The sequence below is a fragment of the Apiotrichum porosum genome (genome assembly GCF_003942205.1).
Source record: "Apiotrichum porosum strain DSM 27194 chromosome Unknown scaffold_3, whole genome shotgun sequence".
NCBI lineage: Eukaryota > Fungi > Basidiomycota > Tremellomycetes > Trichosporonales > Trichosporonaceae > Apiotrichum > Apiotrichum porosum.
The window spans coordinates 1,761,248-1,785,365 of record NW_021167110.1 but is presented as its reverse complement, the minus strand read 5'-3'; the positions used below and the strand labels follow the sequence as shown (position 1 = coordinate 1,785,365).

The window sequence follows — 24,118 nt, the reverse complement described above, 5'->3', positions numbered from 1 at the left end:
GCGCAGCACCAGTCGCGCTAAAGCCACTCAGCAACTGCAAAAGCCTCGACAGCCGCTCATCATTCCTCCCCTTGACCACAAATATGCATATACCGACTACAGGCATGGTTGGTGTAGGTGAAACGAGTCGCGCTGATCATGTGCAGGACGCATACCGTACTGCTATTCGTTTCCCTCGGGCCAGGCGTATGGAGACAATCCAGGACTTGCAAACCCCCCCCCCCCCAGCCAAGCCAACACGCCTATGTCACAACCTTCCAGCCCCTGCAGTCCTACTCCGACAAGGTGCGGCTGGAAAGCGAGTCCCCCCCAAGGCGTGCCATTTGTACGAGCACGGCTTTATGAAGCGCCTCCGCCACCCCCGTTCAATGCACCCGTCTGCGCTCGCGCAGTCGCGTCGGCAACTGGACCGCACAGTCGATCTCGCCGCCCCCTCGCCCATCGTCGAGGAAAGTTCTCCTGCGGACGAGGATGCTGCGGAAGAGGCGGTTGTGGTAGAGGCTCTGAACGTCATCGAGATCGTGGCCGCTCTCCTCAAGCTGAAGCAATTTCGTCCTTTGCTCGCGATGGAGTGGTACATGGCGTACGGTCCCGGCTTCCGCAAATGGACAGCCAAACGCGGGCCATTAGCATTCGGATGACAGACTTCGTCATGCGTAACCTTGACACTGGTTCTAACCAGGTAAATCCACCTCTCCCCCATAAACAATGGACACTGATGTACATATGTATCAGTGGCATGAAGCCAACGGCGACGTTATCCGTGACTACCTGGTGCGCGGTGGCAGAGGAAAGTTTGCGTGAGTTTGTCTGCCGCCACAAATGCCAATCTGACATACAGTCGTCACGGAGGACCGGCGCGTCTCATCGTGTTGGTTCACAACTGAACCAGCCTCCGTGATCCACCGCTGCGTCTGCTTCGTGCCGGCCGATGTCAGTGGCAGGCTACCACGACGTCTGTGAAATGATCTTGGCGGTCCTCTACAAGGGCTTCACCGTCGACAGGGAAAAGGAGTTTACCCTCGAAGCGTGAGTCGCAGCCGGTACCATCGGTACCTCTTCTCTTGCGCCGAGTCCGTCACGCGTTAACACGACAGGATGCATGCTGGATTTGACCTGGCCGAATATCGGTGGCTCTTGCTGGCCGGAAGTGTGGATGCTGCCCTCGTCAAAGAGATGTTCTGCACGTACATCCTCATCCCCCGCGAATGTGTCGACCTCGAGGTCGTGAAGAAGGTCGAGGACGGCGTCATCAACTGGCGTGAAGCTCAAAGTGACCCTACGGTGCGTGACCACCTGATGAGGGGCCCGAGGCTGACTGTCAGCAAACACGCGCCTACAAGGGCATGACTGACCCTCCAACACGAGGGGGAGTGTCCCTGCTCGTCCTTCACCAAGCCGGTGAATAAGAAGATTGCCCAACTCCGAGAGGGTACGTGCTGGTTCTGAAGACAGACGTTGACATGCAGAGCTCGGCCCACCCGAGAACTGGCTCATGAAGGCCTCCTCTGTCATGCATGTCGAGACGCCGGTCCCCGCCCTCCATGCGGTGGAGTTTTCTGCCTCAACGTTTTTGGCTTTACCGTTGACGACATGGGCGGCTGCAACTTCAATCTTTTCGACCGACTGGCTTGGGACTGCATCATCCCTTCAGGCCGAATGGTCTTCATCTTCCGGGTTCTCGATAAACTCATCAAGGAATGCCCCGACACGGTCCTGCCGTCCATGCTCGACGCCTCGGGATGGCACGACTTTGTGCAAGCCGTGTTATGAACGGGCAGTGCCCGTGACGACGACGGCTACCCTTGTGTGGATCCTGAGGGGTGCCGCCCGCGAGCACCTCTTCAAGAAACTCCAGCCAACCCACCTGGTCGCCTACTGGAAGACGCCAGAGGCACGCAAGAGCCTCCCCGTTCCCACCTCCTTGGAGCGCTTCTACGACCTGGAGTACATCCACTCCAAGCATCTGCCAAACTATGGACCTCGTTTACTCCGGGCTCTGTGCACACGCGTCCGCAAGATCGCTCCTGCCCTTCGCGATGAGGATGCCGCCGCAGATGCCCTCAAGAAGCAGCAGCAGCAAGAGAAGAAGAAGAAGAAATGAAAAGGAATCCATCAGGGGCGCTACATATAGGGAGAGACACCAAAGAACGTGTCCTCCACACCCACCTTGTAGACAGTGTACATAGCCCAGCCTATAGAATCAGGTGCAGTCACATGTAACTAGTCTGTTCGTGCTCAGATAGTAATAATGGAGCGACAGAGTTGACTACCAACATGCACGGGGGGGAGACCGTGCCAAAGTCGCCAAAGCCAAAGTTTTGTGCGCATGTGGATCTATCTGTATTGAGATGCAGAGGTGTAGCCGGTGTAGGAAGACACCGGTTGTGGTCGGGTGGAACGCAAAAGCGTACCGTGGCGCCCCAAGGTGGGAGCCGCGAAATCAATCTCCGAGTACCCGAGGGTCAGTTCAGCTTATTTGCCTTGTGATGGGGCTATTTCTTCCATAGTTGTCACATGAGGCTTGGTACAGGTACAGTACAGAACCGGCTCAAATCATAGATCTGTTACAGAGTGGAAGCGCACGAACCATACCGCACAAGGACCGCACAACAGTGTGGTCACGGCTGAAAATGTAGCGGATGAGGCCCGACGGAGACGTCTCCTGGTACATGCCTTGCAGGTCGTACGCAATGGCGTGCACAAACGATCCACGAGCAATTTGGGCCTGAGTGCCAATGTTGCCGTACATCACCGGCATGCCGTGTTGAGACGCCTGGTTGACCTCGAGGTCCAGGATGTGGAAAATGGGGTGGTTGCCGACCGTGTGGTTGGTGGCAAAGTGACCGACAATGACCAGGCGGCGGTGAGGAGAGGGGGGGACGAGGGGGGGTTGCGTCAGGCAGTGGTGGTACACGACGCGCTCGAGCCGGGGCCAGAGGGGAAGGAGGTGGTCCCACTCTGGTTGAGCGTTGGCGTAGCGCTGCACGTCGTGGTGAAAGAGAAGGTTGTGGGGCGTAGTGGTGCCCGCCGCCGGAGTGTTGGTGATGTTCACGGTCGTGACACCAGGCGCCATGGCGGCAATCCGAGTCCACACCACGCGTTGGTCTTCGCGTGCCCTGATGTTGTACTTGAAAACTCGCCCCAGAGACTTCTCGTTGCTCTTGATGGCACCGTTGGGGCGGCTGAGGTCCTGGACGGCATCACCCTCGAACGACACCGCTTGAACCGACGCGAATGGGCAAATGATAGGGTTGGGCGGGAATTGTGCGCGCAACCGCGCATTGGCCTGAAGCCAAACGGTAAGACCCGCCTTGTAAGACCCGCCTTGTCCACGACCTCAACCTCGGTGACGGCCAGGTAGGAGGCTTTGAGGAATGTCTGGGCGAACGCACCACCCCAGGAAGGAGGCGGAGCTGTGTTGGCGTCAAACGAGATTGACAAACCCGTAGGCCGAAGGTTGTCGCGCACGAGGTGAGGCGTGTGCATGAGGGCGATGGCAGTGTTGTGGTCGAGGTGACTACCGAGGTTGGCCCAGATTGGTCCTGTAGAGTGTCAGTAACACGACAATGACGGATGTGGTGAGGGTGGTGGTATGACTTACCCAACTCGGCGCGGTCGACGAAAGCGTGGGTGTTGACTGGGGCAGACATTGCGAGTTAAACAGCCCGTTCCGCTCAGACCACGACGTCCCGCAGGAATGTGTATAGCACCAAGCCTGACGGCGACGCCTCCGTATAGGCACCTGCAGGGCCATACGGGATGCGGACCTCCTCGTCGTCGTCGCGCTTGATGCGCGCCAGCGGACCGAGGTTGGTGAAAATGACCTCGAATCCGAAGGGCACGCCAGCGTCGACATCCTCAAGGGTGAGGACCGTGCGGCGGGGACGGGAGGCGTAGTGGATGTATATGGTCAAGGTGACATGGGCGGAGGGCGGGGGAAGGGGTGGCTGGGACAGGCAGTCGAAAAACGAGACGACCTGGAGGTGGCGCCACAGAGGGAACAGAAAGCGCCACTCTGGCTGTGTGGCCAGGTGGCAGGCGATGTCCTCGTCCACGTCGACAGGAGTGGGGAGACTCGACGCGGTGATGTCGACAGTCTTGACCATCGGCGACATCTCGGCCAGGTGACGCCACAGGGCGTGCTGCGCGTCGCGTTCGGTGAGCATGTACGCGGCCGGCTCGAGGTGGTAACGAAGCGATTGTTGGATCGCCTCGTTAACACGGCCGAGCTGCTTGACGGCCGTGGGCGTGAACGAGATTGTACGGACTGCCAAGAACGCGTCTCCGATCCAGTGGTCGTCTTGAAGCGATCTGCCCGCGCCCAGCCAGGTCAGGAGAGCAGACTTGTTGGCGACCGTGACGCTCTTGATGCCCCGGTACATGGCCATCAAGAACGCCTCGCCTTCTTGACCCCACGTCAGGGGTGCCGACATGCCGCTGGTGGCAGTCATGCAGAAGTTGCTGGGCTTCGTGTTGTGGCGCGCCATGCTGCACGCGTGGAGGACATTGACGGTAGTGTCAAAGTCAAGGAAGGGACAGGGCAGGTGGAGGAGGGTGGCTGTACGGCGGTCAGCAACTGGGAATGAACCAATGTGGTAAACGGTTGCAGTGCTTACGGAGAAGTGGATGAGATTGAGCAGTCATGGTAGAGGTGTGTTGTGGTTGTGTCATGAAAGTAATGGGAGATGTGGTGGTAGAAGCCATAGTGGGAGGCGATGACGAAGGAGAGCGAATGGGCACCAAATATATACCAAATGCATGGGGGGGGGGGGGCATGGGAAGGCGGTGCTGTCTCTGCATCCGCCCAGCGAACAATGCCCCGCTCAAGCACTGTCCCCCTGCGCCCTTCTCAACAGCTACTGTTCACCACCGGCCGAAGGAGCATGCCGCTCTCTCCCCCCCATTGCAGCTGTGCCTCTCCTGCGACATATGTAGTAACGGCGCTGCTGGACGGTGTACGGTGAACAATGTACGGTGAACAATGTACGGTGAACAATGTACGTTGTCTACTGCCACTCACCACTGCTCCACTGCCTTGCGGCCCACCATTGTGGCCAGTGCTAGCTCCCATGTAGTTTGGTGCCCATGCCATTGTGCGCCACCCACTTCCTTGCAACAATGCCCCCCTTAGGGCGCAGACCCCCCATGCACAGAAGGCGACAGAGCGGTGCAGGCGACGCCCCCGCCTTGCCTGACGACGCGTTGGATTCTTGGATTCTTTTCAACGTCTGTGGCAAATAAGAGAATCGGCCAAGTTTCGCCACAACGACAAAAGCGACGTCATGGCATTTTCATGAAACAGAGGCTGCGGCGGTCGCGCTAGCACTCTGTTTTCAATGGAACGATTTGTCTACTGTTCCTTTCTAGCTCTACAGATTGGGCGCGAGCACAAAAGAACGAAGAGTCTTGCGGTGTCCAAAGGAAGCAAATTGAACTAGCCGCCACTTGGGGGCGCCAAAGCGATCCTCACACCCAATCCAACATTCGACCAACTGACATCGAGAGTGGGTTCATACTCAGTATGCTGAACTAACTAACACAAACAATCGTTAGTGCAAAGGCCATGCATATATTCAATGCAATGCAAAGGACCTTTACAGTGATTCAGAAGGCAGCACGTGACTTCTGCGCCCCATGTGGGGCGCCACACTGCCACTTTTTCGTTCCACCCGACTTGTCACCCACATTCTTCCTACACCTCTGCATCTTCTTATACAAGTCTACATGCAACGCAAAGCTCGCTACTCGGCGACAAACACGGCGGCAGCACCCATACCTTACGTAATGTTAGCCAAAGAGCAAGACAGAGAGCAAGAGGAGGCGTGGAAGGTAGGTAGAAGGTGAAGGAGTCGATCCCCGATGCCACAACACCACATAGTGTGTGTTTTTGATCATCCGAGCCGACCCCACCCTCCACGCCGCCCCCACACACGTAGACTCACCGGTACCGATACACATCGAGGTGACGAAGACCTTCTTTCCGGTCTGCTTGGCGATGGACAAGGCGGTGGCGATCTGGCGAGCACCGGTCGCGCCGAGGGGGTGGCCGAAAGCGATGGCGCCACCGTTGAGGTTGACGTTCTCGAAGGGGATGCCGACGGTCTTGATGGACATGACGGCCTGCGAGGCAAAGGCCTCGTTGATCTCCCAGAAGTCGACGTCGTCCTTGGTGATGCCGGCCTTGGCGAGGACGGCGGGGATGGCAAAGGCGGGTCCGATACCCATGACGTTGGGGGGGACACCGACGGCGGCAAAGGCGACGTACTTGCCGAGGATGGGGAGGCCGAGCTTCTGGGCAGTGGAGCGGCGGGCGAGGAGGACGGCGGCGGCACCGTCGGTGACCTGCGAGGCGTTACCGGCGTGGGTCGAGCCGTCCTTGGCAAAGGCGGGCCTGAGCTTGCCGAGCTGCTCGCGGCTGGTGGGGCGGATTCCATCGTCCGAGTCGACAATGATCTCCTTGGTCTCCTCGGTCTTGGGGTCGATCCACTTGACCTTCATCGGGACGGTCTCGTCCTTGAACAGACCGGCCTTCTGGGCGGCGACGGCCTTGGCGTACGAGGCAGCGGCAAAGTCGTCCTGCTCGTCACGGCTGATGCCGTACTGCTTGGCAACGTTCTCCGAGGTGATACCCATGGGGATCAGGCAGTCGGCGGCCTCCTTGTTGGAGAGGACGTCGTCCGAAAAGGCGGCGGGCATGACACCGCCACCGTAGTTCGAGGTCATCGACTCGACACCGGCGCCGATACCAATGTCAATGTCACCGGCCTTGATGGCGTTGGCAATGTTGTTGACGGCCTGGAGACCCGACGAGCACTGGCGGTTGAGGGTAACGAGGGGGACGCTGTTGGGGGGATACAGTCAGCACGTGTCGCGATGGCGCGTGTGCGGATTCACACGGTCCGTATGGAGTGTCCCATGACACCAGCTGTACTCACGAGTGGGGGATGCCAGCAGCGAGCTGAGCCATACGCGAGACGGTGGCACCACCGCCGGGGGGGAGGACGTTACCGACAACAACGTCACTGATAGAGGTGTCAGTTTTGCTTCACTGCCAGCGCATCGCACCAGCCCCTCTCGGACTTACCCGATGAGCGAGGGGTCGACCTTGCCGCGCTTGACAACCTCCTGGAAGACGGCCTTGAGGAGGTCGTCCTGGAGGGTGTCCTTGAGACCGCCCTTCTTGGCCTGGAGAACCGTCAGTGGCTGCTGGGTGGATGCTGACATATCGTGTTATCGAACACTACTCACGCGGGTCAGAGGCGAGCGGACAGCGGCGACGATGACGACGTCGTCGGCCGAGTTGATGAGGAGGCGGGCCTTGCCGAGGCTGGGGAGGGCCGAGGTGATGGACTGGATGGCGTTGGACATGGCTGGGATGGGTGTTTTGGGAAAGGAGAGGGAGGATGAGAAAGAAAGATGCAATGTGCGATGCGGCTATGAGGCTTTAAGAAAGTGGGTGGATACCGGTTACCGGGTGGGCCGGCGACGGGCGGCGAGCGGTGGGCGCGCGGGGGTGACGCCTCTGCCCGTGGGCGCGCGGCATTCCGGCTCTAGCCGCCGTTTTCACAACCGGCGAACGCTGCAGTGGCGCAGTGGTGTATCATTGCTGCATGCGTTTCGCCCGGCCCCCGGCTTTCAGCAGTAGCCACAGAGGCCAGACGCAGCCAGACGATGGGCTATGCATATGTGTTTGGGTGTGCGCAGAGAGTCGTTTGCCTAACCGGCGGTAAACGTGGCCGACCTTTTGCTTTTCGCCCTGACAAAGCCTGACTGGGCAGTGGCCTCACCGTCAGCGGGAGCCGGAGAACACCGGCCGAGAAACCCTCCCAGCCAGGTGCAGGCAGGCTCCAGGCAGTCGCTTGCACCGACGACCACACACGGCGTACACGGCAACGTCATGCGTCCACGAACCGAAATGGCTCGGACGGATGTGGTGCCATGGTGGCGGCCAAGACCGAGATTGTGGACATGTCCGAACGTGGGCCAAGGCCCCCCTCCCCACAAACAAACGCCCCAGCCCATCTCCGTCCTCATTCATGCTACCCTCCAGTGGCCCCATGGCCCCACAGTCTGTCCACATGGCCACGGAGATGCCACTGGCTGGCCGCAGATCCACGGGGATCAAAGCCAAGCGCCAACACCAGTTTCACCGGGACGGGCAGTATCCGACCACATGGGCTCTCACTCACTGTCAAAGTGGTACATAGGTGTTGCCGGGGGAAAATGTCACCCTGGTCTGTCTAAGGACGTCCGTCCGCACCGCCTGTCCGTTCACTACTGTCGAGGAGAGGACAGACGGAAACGATAACCGGACGGAACACGGAATTTTCTACAAGCTGCCTTCTCTTCTGTCTCTCTACTCCAAAACTGCGTTTCTGCCTTCTATCCCAGGAAGGAGAACGCAAACAGGTGCAGTGCGATGGAGGCAACGGCAAAGTCGGCAAAGGCGCTGCAAGATGCGTCAGCAGAGGTAAACGACAACGGTGGCCCGGGGATAAGAGGCCGACATGAGAGACAACACCAGCATCGCACGACCTCCACCAGCCAAACGTCACAACATGCCAGACGTTCGCGCCACCAGTACAAGCTGACCAAACAAACAGTGGCGATGCTGGCCAGGTACTGCGCGCGCCTATGCTTCAACTGGGTAGGCGAACCGTGTCCGCAGCACCAAAAGGCGACCAGCTGTCCCGCACCCGCTCTCTTCAACCCAAATAAGCCACACTCACCGCTCTTGTGACACCTCCTTGAACTCTTCGTCGCGTCCAGGCGAGACCTGCGCCCGAAGACCCGCGAGAAGACAGAACTGGCCGACAGTGGAACCAAAGCTGTGCAGGTGGTTAGCATGACTGCGGCGCAGGTGTCGCGAAGAAGTGGAGCAAAGCGTGGTGCAGAGCGCACGCGAAAGCAACGACGGCGGCGGGCAGCACCGCACGCGCCGGCGCAGAGGACTCACCCGCCAACAAACGCGCCGTAAGGGTGGGACGTGATGAGGATGCGGTAGGCAAACTGTGTGACGCCCGAGATGATGAGGAAGGCCAGGAAGCAGTCGATGAGCTTGACACGGGCCGGGGTCGTGCTCTTGTAGTTTGCAACGAGTGTGTTGAGGGAGCTCTTGAGCTCTGTGGAGGAAGGGGCGGACATGTTTGTAGAGCGGCGACGCGGGATGCAAAGACGGCGAACAAGCAGGGGGGTATGTAGTTGGTGGTGGGGTCACAAAGTGCACTCGACGTGCTGGTCGTTGGGCACAAAGTGGTCGACGACGGCGTCACTGCGGGCGCGTCGCGACGTGGAGGAGATTGCACGTGGTTAAACGTGGGGTCGAATAAAATCAATTACTCGGAGATCATCGCTCACTCTCTGGTTGTCGATTTCATGACCACCGACGCAGGTCCCAAGCTTTGGTGTGTCTCCATCGCTCCTCCCATCGCTCCCCCACCGCGCCCACCATGTCATCAGGAAAGACAAACGCTCGCGGCGTCGACATGTCGTACCACCCACGCGGCTTTGTGAGCGACAACACTTCTCCCCTGTGGCCCACCAACTGACTCCATCACAGGACGAGTCCGCCTCGCTCATGCGCGCTCGCAAGCCCTACAACGTGCGCAACCTCATCACCGGCGGCGCCATCGTCGCGTTCATTGCTAGCGTGTACATCTACTCGATCTCGGCTGTCAAGCAGGACGACTTTGTGAGTACCCGCGACACACACCTGATGTTTTGCCACTGACGCACACACCCAACAGTCCGACGTCGTCGACCTCCTGCCCCCAGAGGCCGAGCGCAAGTTTATCCGCTCGATCGAGGACGAGGAGAAGGACAAGCGACTGGGCGTGACCCCCGAGACCATTGTCGTGGACAAGGTTGCTCCCCCAGCACCTGCGGGCCCCACGGGTGTCATGGCATACCTGCCCCGCCGCCTGCACGACATTGAGTGGATTAAGACCCGCGGTTGGGTCGAGGAGGGCAAGGGCAACGTCCTTGTCTGGGGCGCGCCCAACGTCGACAATGTCGGCAAGCTGCACGACGCTGCCAACTCCCGCGGCACCAAGCGCCAGGTTTAAGACGGCGCTCGTAATCGGAGGTCTCCCCACTTTTATCTAGACACGATGCCCCATAGTATGGCGTACAATGGCATGACACTGCTCTCTACATCATAATCAGGTCGTGGAGACGTTACACGGCGGGCTGGAGGTGTCAGCTGGGTTCCTGACATGCCAGCTACTCACCCTCAGAGCACGGAGACGCTCGGCCAAGCGGCCGTCCTCCTCCATGGGCGCCTCGGTCTGCGGGGTGACGGCAATCTGCTCAGAGGGGACCTTGGCCTCGCCGAGACCGTGCTGGATCTCGAGGCCGGCCTCGTCGGCCACCTGGTTGATGAGCGAGTCCACCTGGTCCTGCGGCGTGGTGAGGGCCGTGGTGTCCGACATGGTCGACTCCATGTACGAGGTCTGCACGTCCAGGTCGGAGAACTGCGACTCAAACTTGTCCATGACGAGCGATATCTGCGCGGTTAGTTACGACGCAAACGGTGCAACTTACCCTCTCCAGGTTCATGCTCTCCATCGCCTTGTCCATGCCCTTGACGACCTGGCCCATGCTGTTTGTCACCGTGCGCATCGTCACTGCCGTCTCCACACGACTCGCCACCGCATCGATCCTCGATGCCAGACGCAGCAGGTTCAGGCCCTCGGTCTTCTTACGGATCGCATTCTGGGCATAGATGCGCGCTCCCTCCGTGTTGCCCTTCTGGAGCGCCTGTGGGGGGTGTTAGCCACCGGGGAACCATCAGTAGCTATCTACCCACCGCCTTGAGCTTGTTCTTCTCGGCTGTCTCGTCCTTGTTAGCCTTCTTGGCCTGGCGCTGCAGCGACTTGGCTGTAAACTGTTTACGGGGTTAGTGGAGCAGCCCGAGGCTGTGCGGTGGCGCACCTTGAGCTGGAAGAGGGCCTCTGGGACTGTCAGCTGCATCCCGGTAGCTAAGTCAGCTTACTCTCGAGGTTACTCATCGTGAAGACAATGTGTGTGGGTGTATGGGGGGTGCGACGAGATGTGTGGATGCAATGGCAAAGAGTTGCCGCCCGACCTGGATGGAAGCACGGCGGGGGCGTCATCGTTGACGGGGGACGGTGGTGGGTTAAGATTTGATTCCGCGTCCACCTGTCCGTGGAGATCAATGTCGGCACAGCCGGACGCGTCGTGGATGGGCCAGCAGAGCCAGCGGCCAGGGGACAACTCGAAGGCACCTTTGTCCATTTTCTCCCTCTCTCCCACCCCCACCTCTTCACCATCTCTGGCGTATCCCGGCAGACTCGTCTCTGTCGAGCCCCATTCACCCAGCAGCGCATCCACAGCGCTTTCGGCAGGCAGGTCCTCCGACAGGGCCCAACATCCACACCCACTTGACCAACATCCTCCAACTCGCTCTCCCTCCAACCCTCATCGTGGCGCAGGCCGTCCTCTCAACATGATCTCCCTCCTGCATCTGCTCTCCTATGTGGGGGCTCTGACCGCTTTTGTCTTTGTGACTCTGTCGCTCGGTAGGTGCAAAACACTCAGACCAAACACTGACATGTTCAGCGAGCGGCCTCCTCTGGATTGCAGAGCTTATCGAGGAACAGTCGCGCCTGGCAAAGGTCGTGGGCGTGCGAGCAATTTACGTGAGTCGGATAGAGAAAGCAGACTCTTACTGACCCGTACTAGGTCATTATCGTGCTGCACGCGCTCCTCTACGTCACCGATGCCCTCCCCTTTGGCCACACCGTGTTCTCAATTTTCTGCCACCTGGTGTACCTGCAACACTTTTCACACTCGTGGCCGTTCATCTCCTTGACGTCGCCAGTCTTCATCCTCTCGTGTGTGCTCGTCGTCGTGGACCACTTTATCTGGTTCTTCCACTTTGCCGCCATTGCCCAAGAGGCCAAAAAGTACCGTGCCGCAAAGTACCGCTACTCGCACCAGCCCACCATTATCAGGAATGCCCCCTCGTTCATGGACGTCGCGGCCTTCTTCGCCATTTGTGTCTGGTTCATCCCCTTGTTCCTCTTCCTCAGCCTGAGCGCAAACGACAACGTGATCCCTTCCTTTGGTGAGTTGAGACACTTTTTTTCAATGGTGCCTGTCAACTGACCACGGTTTTCCAGACACGTCTGCGCCCCCGTCGCCCATGGGTGCAACGATCGATCTGTCGGGCACACCCCAAGCCAGTGCTCCCCGCTCGCGCAGGTCGGTGGCCTCGTCGTCGTTGATGAAGGCGGTCCTGGCGCCAGTCATGGGCTTTATCCCGCGTCTTGGTCGCCGACGAACCGCCGACGGTCTCATTGCGCCTCAGCGTTCCTCCAGCCCTCTGCCCTCTTCTACATTGGCAACGGAAGGGTACAGCCCATGGGGATCAGAGTACTCGGCGTCCACGCCTCCGCCACCGATGTACTCGTCGACTTCGGCGCTGGGCCTCGGACCTGAGGGCAGCGGTAGCGGTACCCGCGGCGCCGGCGCGTTCACGCCTCCCCCGCTTCGTCGCCCCACTTCGACCCCGCCGAAATCGAGGAGCAACAGCGTGATGCAGGAGGCGCAGGACGAAGGAGCGAGCTCGCAGCTCCGGACACCAACAAATGCCGGTGGCCGCCGTCCGCCTATGAGGAGGCAGACTTTGGGTACCGATCGTACGGACGATGGTGGTAGAAAGGACGATTAAAGCAGACAGAGAGATACAGTGTAGATACAATTGGCGGCCTGTATGCACATAGCACATCCCAAGTATGGCCACAAAGGCGACAGCGCTGTCGTGTTGGCCACTTTGAGCTTGTTTACCCGATTTTGGCTCCGCTGCGGTGGCCGCACACACCTGTGACGCATGTCCGCCGCTTGATTGATGCTGTTCACTTGCTACATCGCATCGTCTCACCCGGCCCCCCACTACACACCATACCCCGCCCACTACCACCTCATCCCAGTCGCACACCCACCTCCTGCCTGCCTGGGCCCGGCCTCGCCATGACTCCCGCTGTCTAGCTACGACCCCCACTCCATCACACCACCCCCCACCCACAATGACCAACGCCAACCCCGTCAACTGGCTCTTCCTTGCCGAGCTCTGTGTCGTGGTCATTGTGACCGCGGCATTTCTGTTCTACTGGAACAGGTTACTCGGCAGTGCCATTGCAGCGGTCATTCGCATCATCTCATGGCGCGCGTTCAACGTGTACATTGTCATCGGGTCGTTCCAAATCTCCCCGCTCGCGGGACGCATTGCGTTCCGCGACGTAGAGTACCACTCGAGCAACATATCGTTTCGCGCACTCCATGGTAACATTACGTTTCGGTACTGGAAGCCTCGCGTACGCCAGGACGACGACTCGGAATCGTCGAACCCCAAGCGAGGTGAGTTGAAGTAAACCAAACCGCTGTGCCGTGTCGCCGCCCAAGCTGACTTGGCCTCTTAGCACGCCTGCCCTGCCGAATCGTCGTCAATGCCGAAGGTGTTGAAGCCTTCTTTTACAACCGTACACCAGCATACGATGCCATCGTGGAGCGCATGAAGAAGCACGAGCGCGGAGCGGCCGATGCGCGTGGCGAGGACTCGTCGCCGCCTTCCGACGCCGCAAACGCCTCACGAAGTAACGGTGCGCGTCTGCGCAAGCGACCAGCCATGTCGCGCGATCAGTCGTCCAACTCGTCCAAACCGACGACGAGTACGGATGAGATTGGTACGTGTGGACATTCCAGTGACGCCCCCTCCATCTAACACCCATGCAGCAGCTCCCAAGCCCGAGACGCCGGCCGCCGCCACCGACACGAGCGCCCCGCTGGGCCTCTCGTGGTTTATGGAGTCTCTCCCGCTCGACATTCGCATCGTCACGGGCTCGATTGTCCTTGGAAGCGACGCGACGCCCATGATCCTCATTGCCGACTTTAAGCGTGCCAGCGGCATTGTCGAGGTCACGGACGCCAGGTCCATTTGCGACCTGTACAAGACGAGCTACAACCTGCAGCTGCAGGACCTGACCGTCTTGATGCGCACAAATCCCGACCACTCGGGCACGCTTCTGGCGCACGGAAAGCGGGTGTACGACGAGCTGCTTAACCGCAAGCCCGAGCTGGCCGAGCAAACACCGTCGTCCATCTCGACGCGGTCCGGATTCCACTGGATCGCAAAGCTCGTGCCACAGATATTCGACCTGCCCTCGGTGCCCGTTGGCGTCCCTACGGACCGTGTTTGGAAGGGACTGGCGCGATACCGCTTGGATGAGACCGAGGGTTCTGTCAAGCAACGCGAAGAGCCACAGTACGCCAAGGTCGCGACGCTCCTCACGACGCGCGCAATGGACATTACCTATGCGTCAGATGCGCCTGGCCCCGTCCCCGAGTCGGCGGACGCATGCGATATCGACCCCACAGACCAGATTGGCAACATTGAGCCACCGCCAGAATACGGTGTCGACATTGTGCTGCATGGTGGAAACATCAATTACGGACCGTGGGCCGATCGGCAGCGCGACGCGCTCCAAAAGGCGTTTGCCCCCTCCATCTTCTTCGACTCGGAGCCTCGAGCACGGTTACGGGCCGGCGAAACGCGTGTTCACTCGACCATGGTGGTGAACGTGACCATGACAGAAAAGACGACGCTGCGCATCCCCACGCGCGAGCCGTCAAAGAACTGGCAGTTTGACAACGTCAAGGGCCCCGTCGAACGCAAGTACGGCTGGCTCGACGTTGTTGTCGGTCCCAACTCGTCCGTCTGCTACACGCAAGCGCAAGTCGCCACGCAGCACGGGTACGATTCCATGATGGTTCTCCATCTCGACTCTCTCGACATTGCTTCCAGTGTAAACCTACAATCGTTTGTTGTCGCCAAGGCTTGTAAAGTAAGCTAAGGGGTGTGCCTCAGGAGCTGACATTCCAGCTATCAATGACCATGCCAACGCCGCTCGTGTGGGACGCGCAGCGTAGCTGGGGCATTGACATGACCCTCGACACACCAGATATCCTGCTCATGCGCGAGCACGTTGCTCTCATTTCCGACCTGTCTCGTGACTGGAGCGGCGCGACGACAGGTGACTTTCGCCACTTTGTCCCCATGCACTACAGCTTCCGAGTGTCCATGGTCAACTATGCCCTCCACCTCTTTATCAACGACTTTAACATTGTCGACGTGCCACGGTCTCGAGACCATAATGGTGAGCTGTTTCTGTGCGCACGGTGTAGCTAACGATCGCAGCCTTTGTTGACATTGCCGGTCCACGACTGGACGCCTGCGTTGCCGTCTCGTCCACGCGCTACCGCCCCGAGTTTTCCATTGTTCCATTCACCATTGAGGCCAAGGACGCGCGCGTCGACGTTGGCCTCCCCAACTGGGACACGCACCGCACGTTTGGCCGCGGCGGAACCCTCGAGGTCGGTAAAGTCAACGACCTCAAAGTGTCGGGCTCGTACCGGTACTATTCAATGCCCAAACCCGACCATGTGGAAATGCTCAAACTACACATTGAGGGCGAGCGCGTCGCGTTCAAGGCGCTCGGTTGGGTTGTGCGCCGCCTCTTCTGCGTAAAGGACAACTACTTCGGCAACTTTACCCAGTTTTCCACCATGCAGGAGTTTCTGGAAAAGTTTGACCACAGCCCAGACTCGGTCGGCGACCCCATCATTCAGAAATACCGACCGGGCCGTTCAGACTCGTTTGCGGTGCACCTCACCGTCGACGTGCGTGACTCCTTGGTCCTCATGTCGGACGAGATATACGGCGTCGACAACGGCATTGCCATCCCCGTCCCGCACCTTCAGCTTGACCTCAAGACGGGCGAGTTCCAAATGGACATGACGCTCGACGCCGCGCCAACGTATGCGATTGCGTGCGACAGTATCGACGACGCGTTCAAGGCTGGTTCTGGGCCACTGGCACGGTCCCAGGACGTGGTGTTCGTTGAGGGTATCGTCATCAAGGCGAACCGTCTCTTTGGCCCGCAACCCCGTGCCACAACATACTTTTGTCTGTGGGAGCTCAACTTTGCGCGCATTTCAGCATTCCTCTCGCCCGAGTTCAAGGAGCGCTTGGCAGGCGTCGGGTCTGCGGTCGGGTGTACGTTTACCGACCGGGACAATGCGCCTGCATCAATCTACTTGGCCAAGACGCCTCCAGATGGTGAGATTCGCGAATGAAACCGGCGCTAATCTCTCTCTCAGCAACGTTTGTAAAGTTGACAATCGACCACGTCACTGCGCTCCTCTCCGAAGGCTCGTCGGCCATCGCGATCGAGCTGCCACGGGGCATCTTCATTGACACGAGCTCCATGGCGTCCCAATCGTGCGGCTCGGTCATGGGTTTGGGCCTGCCGAGCATATCGGCCCATATCCTCCGCCGTGCACCGCATCACAGGCGCTGGGATCCCGTTGGTACCCTCGGCACCGGTGTGTCTGTGGACATTTACAAGGTACCCAAGGGCTGGGAGGCCGAGGCCAAGAAGCAGCAAGAGTTTATGAAGGAGCAAGACGAGCCGACGATGCGTGTTCCCTTCCTTTGGGGCGGCACCGACAAGCACCCGGACGAGCTAGGCGTGCACGTCAGCGGCATTTATCTCCCACGACCTCAAAAGCCTGACATCGGTTGGCCAGAACCGTCAGAGGCAGATTCCGCCGAGGACCGTCTCTTGGACTATGACTCGTCGTCGCCTGGTACCTCGAGCGACGACCATTCCATCGCGACGAGTATCCCGCTCTCACGCATGTCGCGGAAACGCCGGTCACGCGGCGCCATGCCGGCTGTGGACGAGGACTCGCTCGGTGACGAGTCTGACAGCGTCTCGAGCGTGTCCACTGCCTCGTCGCACTCGACGACAAAGACCAGTGGCACTGGCATTCTGCCCGACCCAGCGGCCATCCTGGAAGACCGGCTCCAGTCATTCCGCCGCATCCACCAGCGTGCGCGTCGTGTCTTTGACCATGCGACGCCTGGGCGGGACACGGTCGACGACCCGACTAATGACGACATGCCCTTCTCCTCTCTCACGATCACGGACGGGGCCATTTTCCGTATCAACCTCGAAAAGACAATGGTGGACTTGAACCCTGCAACAGTGTTCGCAGCACATGCTGTCATGGTTGCCATGGGCGCGGTGGTGAGCAGCTGAATGTTCGTAATTTGATGACAACTGACACTTTTTTGGCAGCAAACACCGACCGAGGCGCTTCTTGACCAGCTGCTCACCAGCCACGTCTCTGCCGTACTCAAAGACAGCACGGAGCGTGGCTCGGCGCTATACGACATCAACCTTCCTTCCCTCGACGTACGCGTGGCCCATGGCCGCTACAGCAGCCCCGACTCGCTCGTCCAGCTTTCGCTCACGGGTACAAACTGCCGTGTGGTACAGACCCCCGTGCCCGACTCGGAAGCATCGACGACAGACGCCTCGGTCGGAGTCAAGACTCTAGCCGTCACTGTCTCGCGGCACCAGACTGGCGCATCGAGTATCTCCCTTCTCGACGTCCCGTCCATTGCTCTCGAGGCCCGACACGACAAAACCATCCCCTTTGTCCACCTCTCTACCCTCGACCTGGGCCTGACATTCCACAACGGGGCAAGCGACCAAACGATCCAGGTCAAGAGTCGGGACATCTCGGTTCATGGAGCCACAGCAAGTGTCCCGGTGATCTCATATCTCCTTGACGAGTGGCAACCAGTCTTCAAGAGTCTCAAGGACAAACCCGCCGGCTATACGTTTGCGGACGCCATCTACGACATTGTAAACGAGACGGTCAGCAACAGCAACTCCATGTCGTTGCCTGCGTTCATGTACGAGGGATCGTACGGTCTACACGTCAGCGACCAGCGTAACATTCGCAAAGACTTTGGTTGGTTCACCTTGTCGCGTCTCCGCCACTGGTACCGCTTGGCCCAAAGGGAGCACCTTACTCCGCCCCCGTCGACCAAGCCGCATCCATCACGTGCCGAGATGGCGCGTGCCGCCGTCGCGGAGCTGCTCAAAATCGACGAGGCCTTTGGCGTCGGCGAAGAGTTGATTGTGTCGCAGCCATTCCTTATCAAGGCGTTTGGCAAAGACCTCAAGACGGCAGGACAGCAACCCGCCCCGCCCAAGAACAAGTCGCGAGGCATCTTTGTCAATGCCGATTCTGTTTCGGTGCGCCACCACGGTCGTTTGCTCGAGAACAACTCCATCGTCCCAAGCATCCTCCTCATTGAGGGCACGACCATTGCGAGCCAAACGACGGTCACCTATGACAACGGCGGTGTTCCAACGACCGACGTGCGCACCCACGTCACCGTGCAGAACACAAACCTCGACCTGCGCAACAGCTTCCTTGCGGCACACGAGGCCATCCTCACGCATTTCCAGACGCACCGCAAGGAGATTCACGAGGAATTCCACGAGATCCCCGTCGTCCAGACCTTTGACCACGCCTCTGTTATTGTGGTGGACATGAACCTTGGCAAGATCGGAACGTCCATCACTGCCGGCGGACTATGTCTTGACCTCGGCATTGAAGGCGCCCAAGGTTCCGCCACTATCGAGCGCGGCCAAACCACCGATCACGACCACAACATGCATCACAACCAAGAGCACAATGCGGCATTCCTCAACTGCTCCTCCGTCTCGGCGGTGCTGCGAGAGGCCGCAGACGAGGACCGGCGCGTCGAGAATACCGAGCGCGTTCTGGTCACCAGTGCCCTGCGCGGACTGCGTTTCACCGCCGACACGAACCGCAACAGTGCCAGCAGCAAGGCGGAATGCCGGTTGTTGCTTGGCGTCGAGTCTTTAGACTTTGACTCGCGCCCACAACTCAAGGCGTTCTACGACTTTGGCCGGGACTGGCGCGAGACGCATTATCCACTATACGAACCGGCGTTTGAGCAGCTCAAGGCCGTCCTCGACCAACGTCGCTCGGAAAAGTCCACTCCCAGAACCACGACGCCGAGTGTTACGCCCAAGCCACACGGGCTGGCACCGTCGTGGGAGGAACCGTCGTCCAGGCCATCGTTGACCGAGTCCATGATGATCGACGTCTACATTGGCGCGGTACACATGCAGGCTCGCGCTGCCAAGGGCCTTTGGCTCGGCTGGGACATGGGCCAGGTGTACATTACGCGTCAAGGCTCCAACGACCTCATCCAGTTTGGCCTCCGTGTCGAGCCACAAGTAGTGGGCGCGTACACGACCGCCAAGCGCATCAGGACAAAGGACTCTTCGATCGTGCGCCTGCCCTCCATCATGGCGACGGGCACGTACAAGAAGGAGGACGGTCGCCCGCACCTCACCACCATGGTCAACCTCGGCATGTTTACCGGTATCATCAAGCCAGCCGTCCTCGACCGCCTGCTTTCCCTTCACCAGCGACTTGGCAACGACGTCATGGAAGTTCTCCGAGAGTACCGCGGCCAGCAGCAGCCGACGACGCCGCCCGAGGTGGTGACGCCCCCGAACCCAACTCCGCTCATCTTCCGCGTGCAGGCGAGCATCGCCGGAGTGCGTGTGGGTCTGCGCGCCGACGACGTACCGACCACACTCATGTTCGAGGCCCTCGAGTTGAACGCTTCAGCCAGTAACCTGGACGGCAAGTCGCTGCAGTGGAATGCAAAGGCCAACCATGTCGGCCTGTCGCTCATTCGCCTGACCGACGGCGGATCGTACCAAAACGCCCAGCCTCTCAGGGGCTCGAGGTCGGTCTCGATGATGTTTGACATTGCCGCGGGCGAGACGCCAGGTGCCGACAATACGCCATCCAAGCTCTCCATCAGCTTTAGCCGTGTCCACACGGTCATGCACGTCGCTGCTCTGAGCGAAGTGAGCGACCTGATCCGCAGTTGGTCCTCGGACATTTCGGTCCTGCGCGAGGTCCACGCGCAGGAGATGGCCGAGGTCAAGGAACGCACCACGCGCGTTCTCAAGAAGATTGAGACGAGCAGCTCCAATCCGGCTTTGAGTGGTAGTGGTGCGTCGACCGTCGCCGATAATGCCATGGCCATCGAGACGTGGTTTTCCAGGCGTGTCCTCACCCTCGATGTGTCTGGTATCGGAGTCGCTATCCCTCTGGATCACGGTACCACCATCGACTTTGGCAAGAGCGCAGGTGGAGGCGGACCGGCACTCCTCTACTCCATCCGCATGATCAGCCTCACCACGAGTCGTAACGAGACTGCGCGCTTCCGCGTGCAGCAGACCTCGCTGCAGTTCCTGGAGAAGTTTGACGCTGGAATCGCCGAGCACTTTTCGGGTGCTTTCCACACCACGTCAAACCGCATGGTCCTGCCCACTATTGAAATGGAGGGCCAGATGTCGTCCACTGATGACTCGTGGAACATCAATGCCCACTGCTCGGCAACCGACTTCAAGCTGTCGCTCACACCCGACATTGCCGACGGTATCGCTTCCCTCGTTGAAATGTACGACCATGGCAAGGTGCAGCTCCAGCAGATGGAACGCGATTACCTCACCGAGTGGGCCAAGACCGAGGGCGAGCAGCCAGAGTCTGTGGCAACAAAGTATGATGCCGACGCTCTGCCGAAAAAGTCAAAGCACCTCGTCGTTCACATGTCGTTCCGCTTTGACAGCGGTCTGGTCGAGCTTCACCGTCCCATCCACATGCCCGACGCCAACCCAGAGAACCCAGTCTCTGCCCGCTACCGTCCCCGACGCATCCACCACGACTCATTCTTCCTCCCCACCGTTTCCATGTGGATGGACTTTAACGGCCCGGATGTGGCGACCACAGATCAAACGGGCGCCTTGCTGTTCAACATTGCGGTCCACGAGAGCCGAAACGTCCTGCGTCCCACCATCCTGCCGTGGTTTGTCGAAATGGTCAACCGCATCGAACAACGCTCCAAGTCGCATGTGGCGCGGCGGCCAGCGTTGCCCAAGGCAACGAGCGCCGAGGCGGTCCCCATCGCCGAACGCGCGCTGGAGCAGTTTGAGAAGATTGAAAACGTCAAGAGTAACAAGCTCAAGCTCCGTGTCACGCTCCGTATCGACCGGTCCGAGCTGCGCCTGTCCTGTGCCCCAGACTCGAACGCGTACATCGACCTCAAGTGGGAGAGTGGTGGTTTTGCCGTCTCGACTCTTCTCGGCGGCAAGGACCAAACCTCGCTCGCTGGTGCTGTCTCGGGTGTCACGGCGTATCTCAGTCACGAGTTTGCTGAACAAGGACGTGGGTGCGTCACGGCTGGTGCCAAGGACCTCGCATTCTCGGTCACCCTGTGCTCGCAGGATGTCGAACAACGCGGCCTGTCGATTGTCCTCGACACCGAGATTGCCGTCCAGTTCCGTCTCGAGGCGTTCAGTGCGTGGCTCATCTTCATGTCCGTGTGGGTCGACAATGCCCCCAAGCTCGACTCTTTCCTCGCCACCGATCCCACTCCTGCCGCCGCCATCGTCGCGCCAGTACCCGCCAGCAGCTCCAACAACTCGAAACTGGGTGTCGTGGCACTTATCCGCTTCCGCAGCGTGGACTTTGATGCCAACGTCGCAGTCACTCAGGCGCGGCTCCAGATGACGCCCATTGTCATCCGCACAGTGTCCAACGGGGAGAGAACCGAGTTTGACCTCAACATCGGCGTTACAAAGGTCACTGCCGAGGGCGACATTTCGGGCGACATTTGCTCTCAGAACCTGCGGTTCGTCACGGTGCGCCGCTCAAAGCGTTCGACCGCCACTTCTGAAAGCAACGTCTTGTCCATGGCGATCGAGGGCGGCGATCTGCGTGGCAACATGTTCATTTCCGGTATGAACATTGTCCGCTTCCAACTCGAGCCGTCCAGAGTCACGCTCGAGGACGATTGGGCCGCCCACTCGCTCGACCCATCTGCCCAAGTCGCGCTCAACTTTATTGTCAAGGCCGGCAACTTCAGTGGCGTCCTCCGCCTGCCCGCCATCCCTCGCCTCCTGGGCGACTTTTACTCCATCTTTGACATGGTCGAGTCCCAGAAGAAGATTGCCGTCCAGCGTTCTGAGACGTTCAAGGCACGCCAGAAGCGCGGGGAGGACAGCATTACACCCATGACCACTGTCGTCCTGCCACAGGCTCCCAAGCGCGCCATGTCTGGCCTGGGCGTGCCCCAGCACACGTCACAGGTGGTCAAGACGGCCCAAATGATGCGCTTCGAGCTCAGCGGTATTGACATTGGCATCTTCAGCGAGGACTATGACGACGGTACCCCGGCCGACTTCTACCGCTTCTACATTGGCAAGATCGAGGCCGACCTCAAGCGTCAAGAGAGTAACGAAGGCTTACCCCTCCGCGACTTGCTCCTGCACGTCTCGTTTGTCGAGTGGCAAACGAGTGATGGCCAGCGTGCCACCAGAATCGAGACACACGACATGACCCCACGCACGCTCATTGACGAGGCCATCAAGCCAGGTCACCGTGACGTGGTCGTCTTGCCGCTCATGACCCTCAGGATGAAGTCGACCGAGCTCAAAGACCCCAACCAGCTCGACTATGACTTTGACCTCGTGTGGGGTCAGACCGATGGTGATATCAAGATCCTGCCCAACTTCTTCGAAGCCGCGTTCAAGTCGTTCCGCAAGCTCCTGCGCGGCATCGACGAGCAGCAGGTCCGCCGCGCTCGTCGTCGCGGTATCGTTCACGCCGCCTCGTCGGCCAAGCTCCGCAAAGCCGAGGCTGCTGGCGAGACGCTTCCGGACGACAAACCTCCCGAGCTCATCTACCACCGTCGCGGCACCGGCCCATTCAACAACCCCGTCCCCAAGCTGCGCGCCCTGGGCGAGACGACTGGCGATGCGGCCATGATGATCCCCCGTATCAAGGGTGCCGTTGGCGAACTGCCAGCCTACTCGCACCGCTTCGTCACACTTCCGCTCGAGGACGGCATGGATATGTGAGTTGGAGCGCGGAAGGGACCCCACACAGGGAATGATGTGCTGACCTCTACTTCCCCCCAGATTACTCAAGCTCTACGAAAAACAACTGCCCGAAATCGCATCGTAGAATCCACGATACCCTGCATGTTGCTACCCACCCGTTTTTTTTGCCACCTTCCATGTACATCAACACATTATGCACGCTTTTATGACCACGAGGCATGAAGTTTACACTACAGCGCGGCTGCATGTGAATCGCTTACAGACAAAACACTTACAGTGCTCTCCCTCTCTATTTCTAGTAGACAAGTCCATGAACAGGGTCTAATCATTCCACTGGACCTGGCGCTCGTTGCGCAAGAATCGCCCCTGCTTGCTAAAACGTGGTCAGCTCATCCTCGTTGCTTTGCACTCACGAGCTCATGGTTTGATGTGGTTTACAAAGCTCTGAATGAGAACGAAGCGATGTTTGCGTCAATGGACACGCGGGGCAGGAGAGGAGGGAGGAGCAGGAGGACCTATGAGGGTGTTAGGTTTGCATGAGTCTGGGGAGACCATCTGGCGCAGACACTCACGACCTTGTCCCACGTCCATGCTTCGTCGTTCGCTGGTGCGTCGACTAGATGTGCCAACTACACCAAAGTCTTCGGCCTGTTGTGCACGCTTGGCCTTGGACATCCGACGCCACCCGTTACAGCAGAAGAGGGTCAGGAGGTGGACGAAGCCTGTTGGCGGAGGCGTCGTTCCCTGGCTTTCACGTTCGAGGAGCCACCGACCGGTGGGCATGGTCATAGGGTGGTGGTGTGTTGGAAAGATGCATGAGGTAGTTGAGAATACATCAATGACGGTCCGATATTATTAGAATCACACCCACATTCGGTACGGAGACACTAACACTGTCATGGCGGCCGACGATCGAGACGAGGGTGGGGCCACTTTCGTTTGTCGGCGGCGTGGTGTTGCGTCACACACTTCTTCGCCCATGAAAACAAAACCCCGCAACCAACAACGGGGCATGCTGTGGTATACCCGTTCCGCATAGCTGTCTATGTGGAGTGCAGTGCACACTAATTTGGGGGATACACTGCCTTGGGCTGGCTCGTTCACCGCTTCTCCCCTGTCTTCTTTGCCAGCCTGGCGCCACTGCCGCCAGGCCACCTGATGTTCTGGGCCATCGGTCACCTGGGATGGCGAGATTGATTTTTCTTCATACAAAGTCTGAAAACCGAGTTTGCAAGCGATGGAATCCGACACGTCTTGGCAGCAAGGTGCAAGCGGTGTCCATG

At 59.3% G+C, this 24,118-nt stretch overlaps 9 protein-coding genes across 9 annotated transcripts; 4 read left to right on the top strand and 5 right to left on the bottom strand.

Annotated features, from left to right (window-relative positions):
- Positions 1-83: 83 nt before the first annotated feature.
- On the top strand, positions 84-2,104 carry EHS24_006246 (uncharacterized protein; the record flags this gene model as incomplete). The annotated part of the gene is made up of 7 exons (XM_028621718.1): positions 84-574; positions 631-682; positions 736-800; positions 1,006-1,029; positions 1,098-1,284; positions 1,344-1,401; positions 1,470-2,104. 7 exons carry the CDS (start codon positions 84-86, stop codon positions 2,102-2,104), a joined length of 1,512 nt encoding a protein of 503 aa, XP_028478170.1.
- A 447-nt stretch (positions 2,105-2,551) lies between these two features.
- On the bottom strand, positions 2,552-4,647 carry EHS24_006245 (uncharacterized protein; the record flags this gene model as incomplete). Its single annotated transcript, XM_028621717.1, has 5 exons — positions 2,552-3,289; positions 3,337-3,545; positions 3,605-3,640; positions 3,746-4,561; positions 4,620-4,647. 5 exons carry the CDS (start codon positions 4,645-4,647, stop codon positions 2,552-2,554), a joined length of 1,827 nt encoding a protein of 608 aa, XP_028478169.1.
- A 790-nt stretch (positions 4,648-5,437) lies between these two features.
- On the bottom strand, positions 5,438-7,371 carry POT1_1 (3-ketoacyl-CoA thiolase with broad chain length specificity; the record flags this gene model as incomplete). The annotated part of the gene is made up of 5 exons (XM_028621716.1): positions 5,438-5,532; positions 5,946-6,844; positions 6,939-7,025; positions 7,088-7,188; positions 7,252-7,371. 5 exons carry the CDS (start codon positions 7,369-7,371, stop codon positions 5,438-5,440), a joined length of 1,302 nt encoding a protein of 433 aa, XP_028478168.1.
- Positions 7,372-8,385: 1,014 nt separating this feature from the next.
- Positions 8,386-9,147, bottom strand: OST2 (oligosaccharyltransferase complex subunit epsilon; the record flags this gene model as incomplete). Its single annotated transcript, XM_028621715.1, has 3 exons — positions 8,386-8,452; positions 8,733-8,831; positions 8,960-9,147. 3 exons carry the CDS (start codon positions 9,145-9,147, stop codon positions 8,386-8,388), a joined length of 354 nt encoding a protein of 117 aa, XP_028478167.1.
- Positions 9,148-9,452: 305 nt separating this feature from the next.
- EHS24_006242 (uncharacterized protein) lies at positions 9,453-10,067 on the top strand (the record flags this gene model as incomplete). The annotated part of the gene is made up of 3 exons (XM_028621714.1): positions 9,453-9,512; positions 9,563-9,694; positions 9,750-10,067. The coding sequence occupies 3 exons, from the start codon at positions 9,453-9,455 to the stop codon at positions 10,065-10,067; spliced, it is 510 nt and encodes a 169-aa protein (XP_028478166.1).
- A 112-nt stretch (positions 10,068-10,179) lies between these two features.
- On the bottom strand, positions 10,180-11,012 carry DID2 (Vacuolar-sorting protein SNF7; the record flags this gene model as incomplete). The annotated part of the gene is made up of 6 exons (XM_028621713.1): positions 10,180-10,191; positions 10,233-10,508; positions 10,546-10,761; positions 10,811-10,888; positions 10,936-10,955; positions 10,997-11,012. 6 exons carry the CDS (start codon positions 11,010-11,012, stop codon positions 10,180-10,182), a joined length of 618 nt encoding a protein of 205 aa, XP_028478165.1.
- Positions 11,013-11,179: 167 nt separating this feature from the next.
- On the top strand, positions 11,180-12,697 carry EHS24_006240 (uncharacterized protein; the record flags this gene model as incomplete). The annotated part of the gene is made up of 4 exons (XM_028621712.1): positions 11,180-11,543; positions 11,584-11,663; positions 11,707-12,091; positions 12,147-12,697. The coding sequence occupies 4 exons, from the start codon at positions 11,180-11,182 to the stop codon at positions 12,695-12,697; spliced, it is 1,380 nt and encodes a 459-aa protein (XP_028478164.1).
- A 355-nt stretch (positions 12,698-13,052) lies between these two features.
- EHS24_006239 (uncharacterized protein) lies at positions 13,053-22,959 on the top strand (the record flags this gene model as incomplete). The annotated part of the gene is made up of 8 exons (XM_028621711.1): positions 13,053-13,383; positions 13,446-13,709; positions 13,759-14,867; positions 14,906-15,179; positions 15,221-16,141; positions 16,183-17,114; positions 17,166-22,849; positions 22,914-22,959. The coding sequence occupies 8 exons, from the start codon at positions 13,053-13,055 to the stop codon at positions 22,957-22,959; spliced, it is 9,561 nt and encodes a 3,186-aa protein (XP_028478163.1).
- Positions 22,960-23,306: 347 nt separating this feature from the next.
- EHS24_006238 (uncharacterized protein) lies at positions 23,307-23,618 on the bottom strand (the record flags this gene model as incomplete). Its single annotated transcript, XM_028621710.1, has 2 exons — positions 23,307-23,350; positions 23,408-23,618. The coding sequence occupies 2 exons, from the start codon at positions 23,616-23,618 to the stop codon at positions 23,307-23,309; spliced, it is 255 nt and encodes an 84-aa protein (XP_028478162.1).
- Positions 23,619-24,118: the final 500 nt, after the last annotated feature.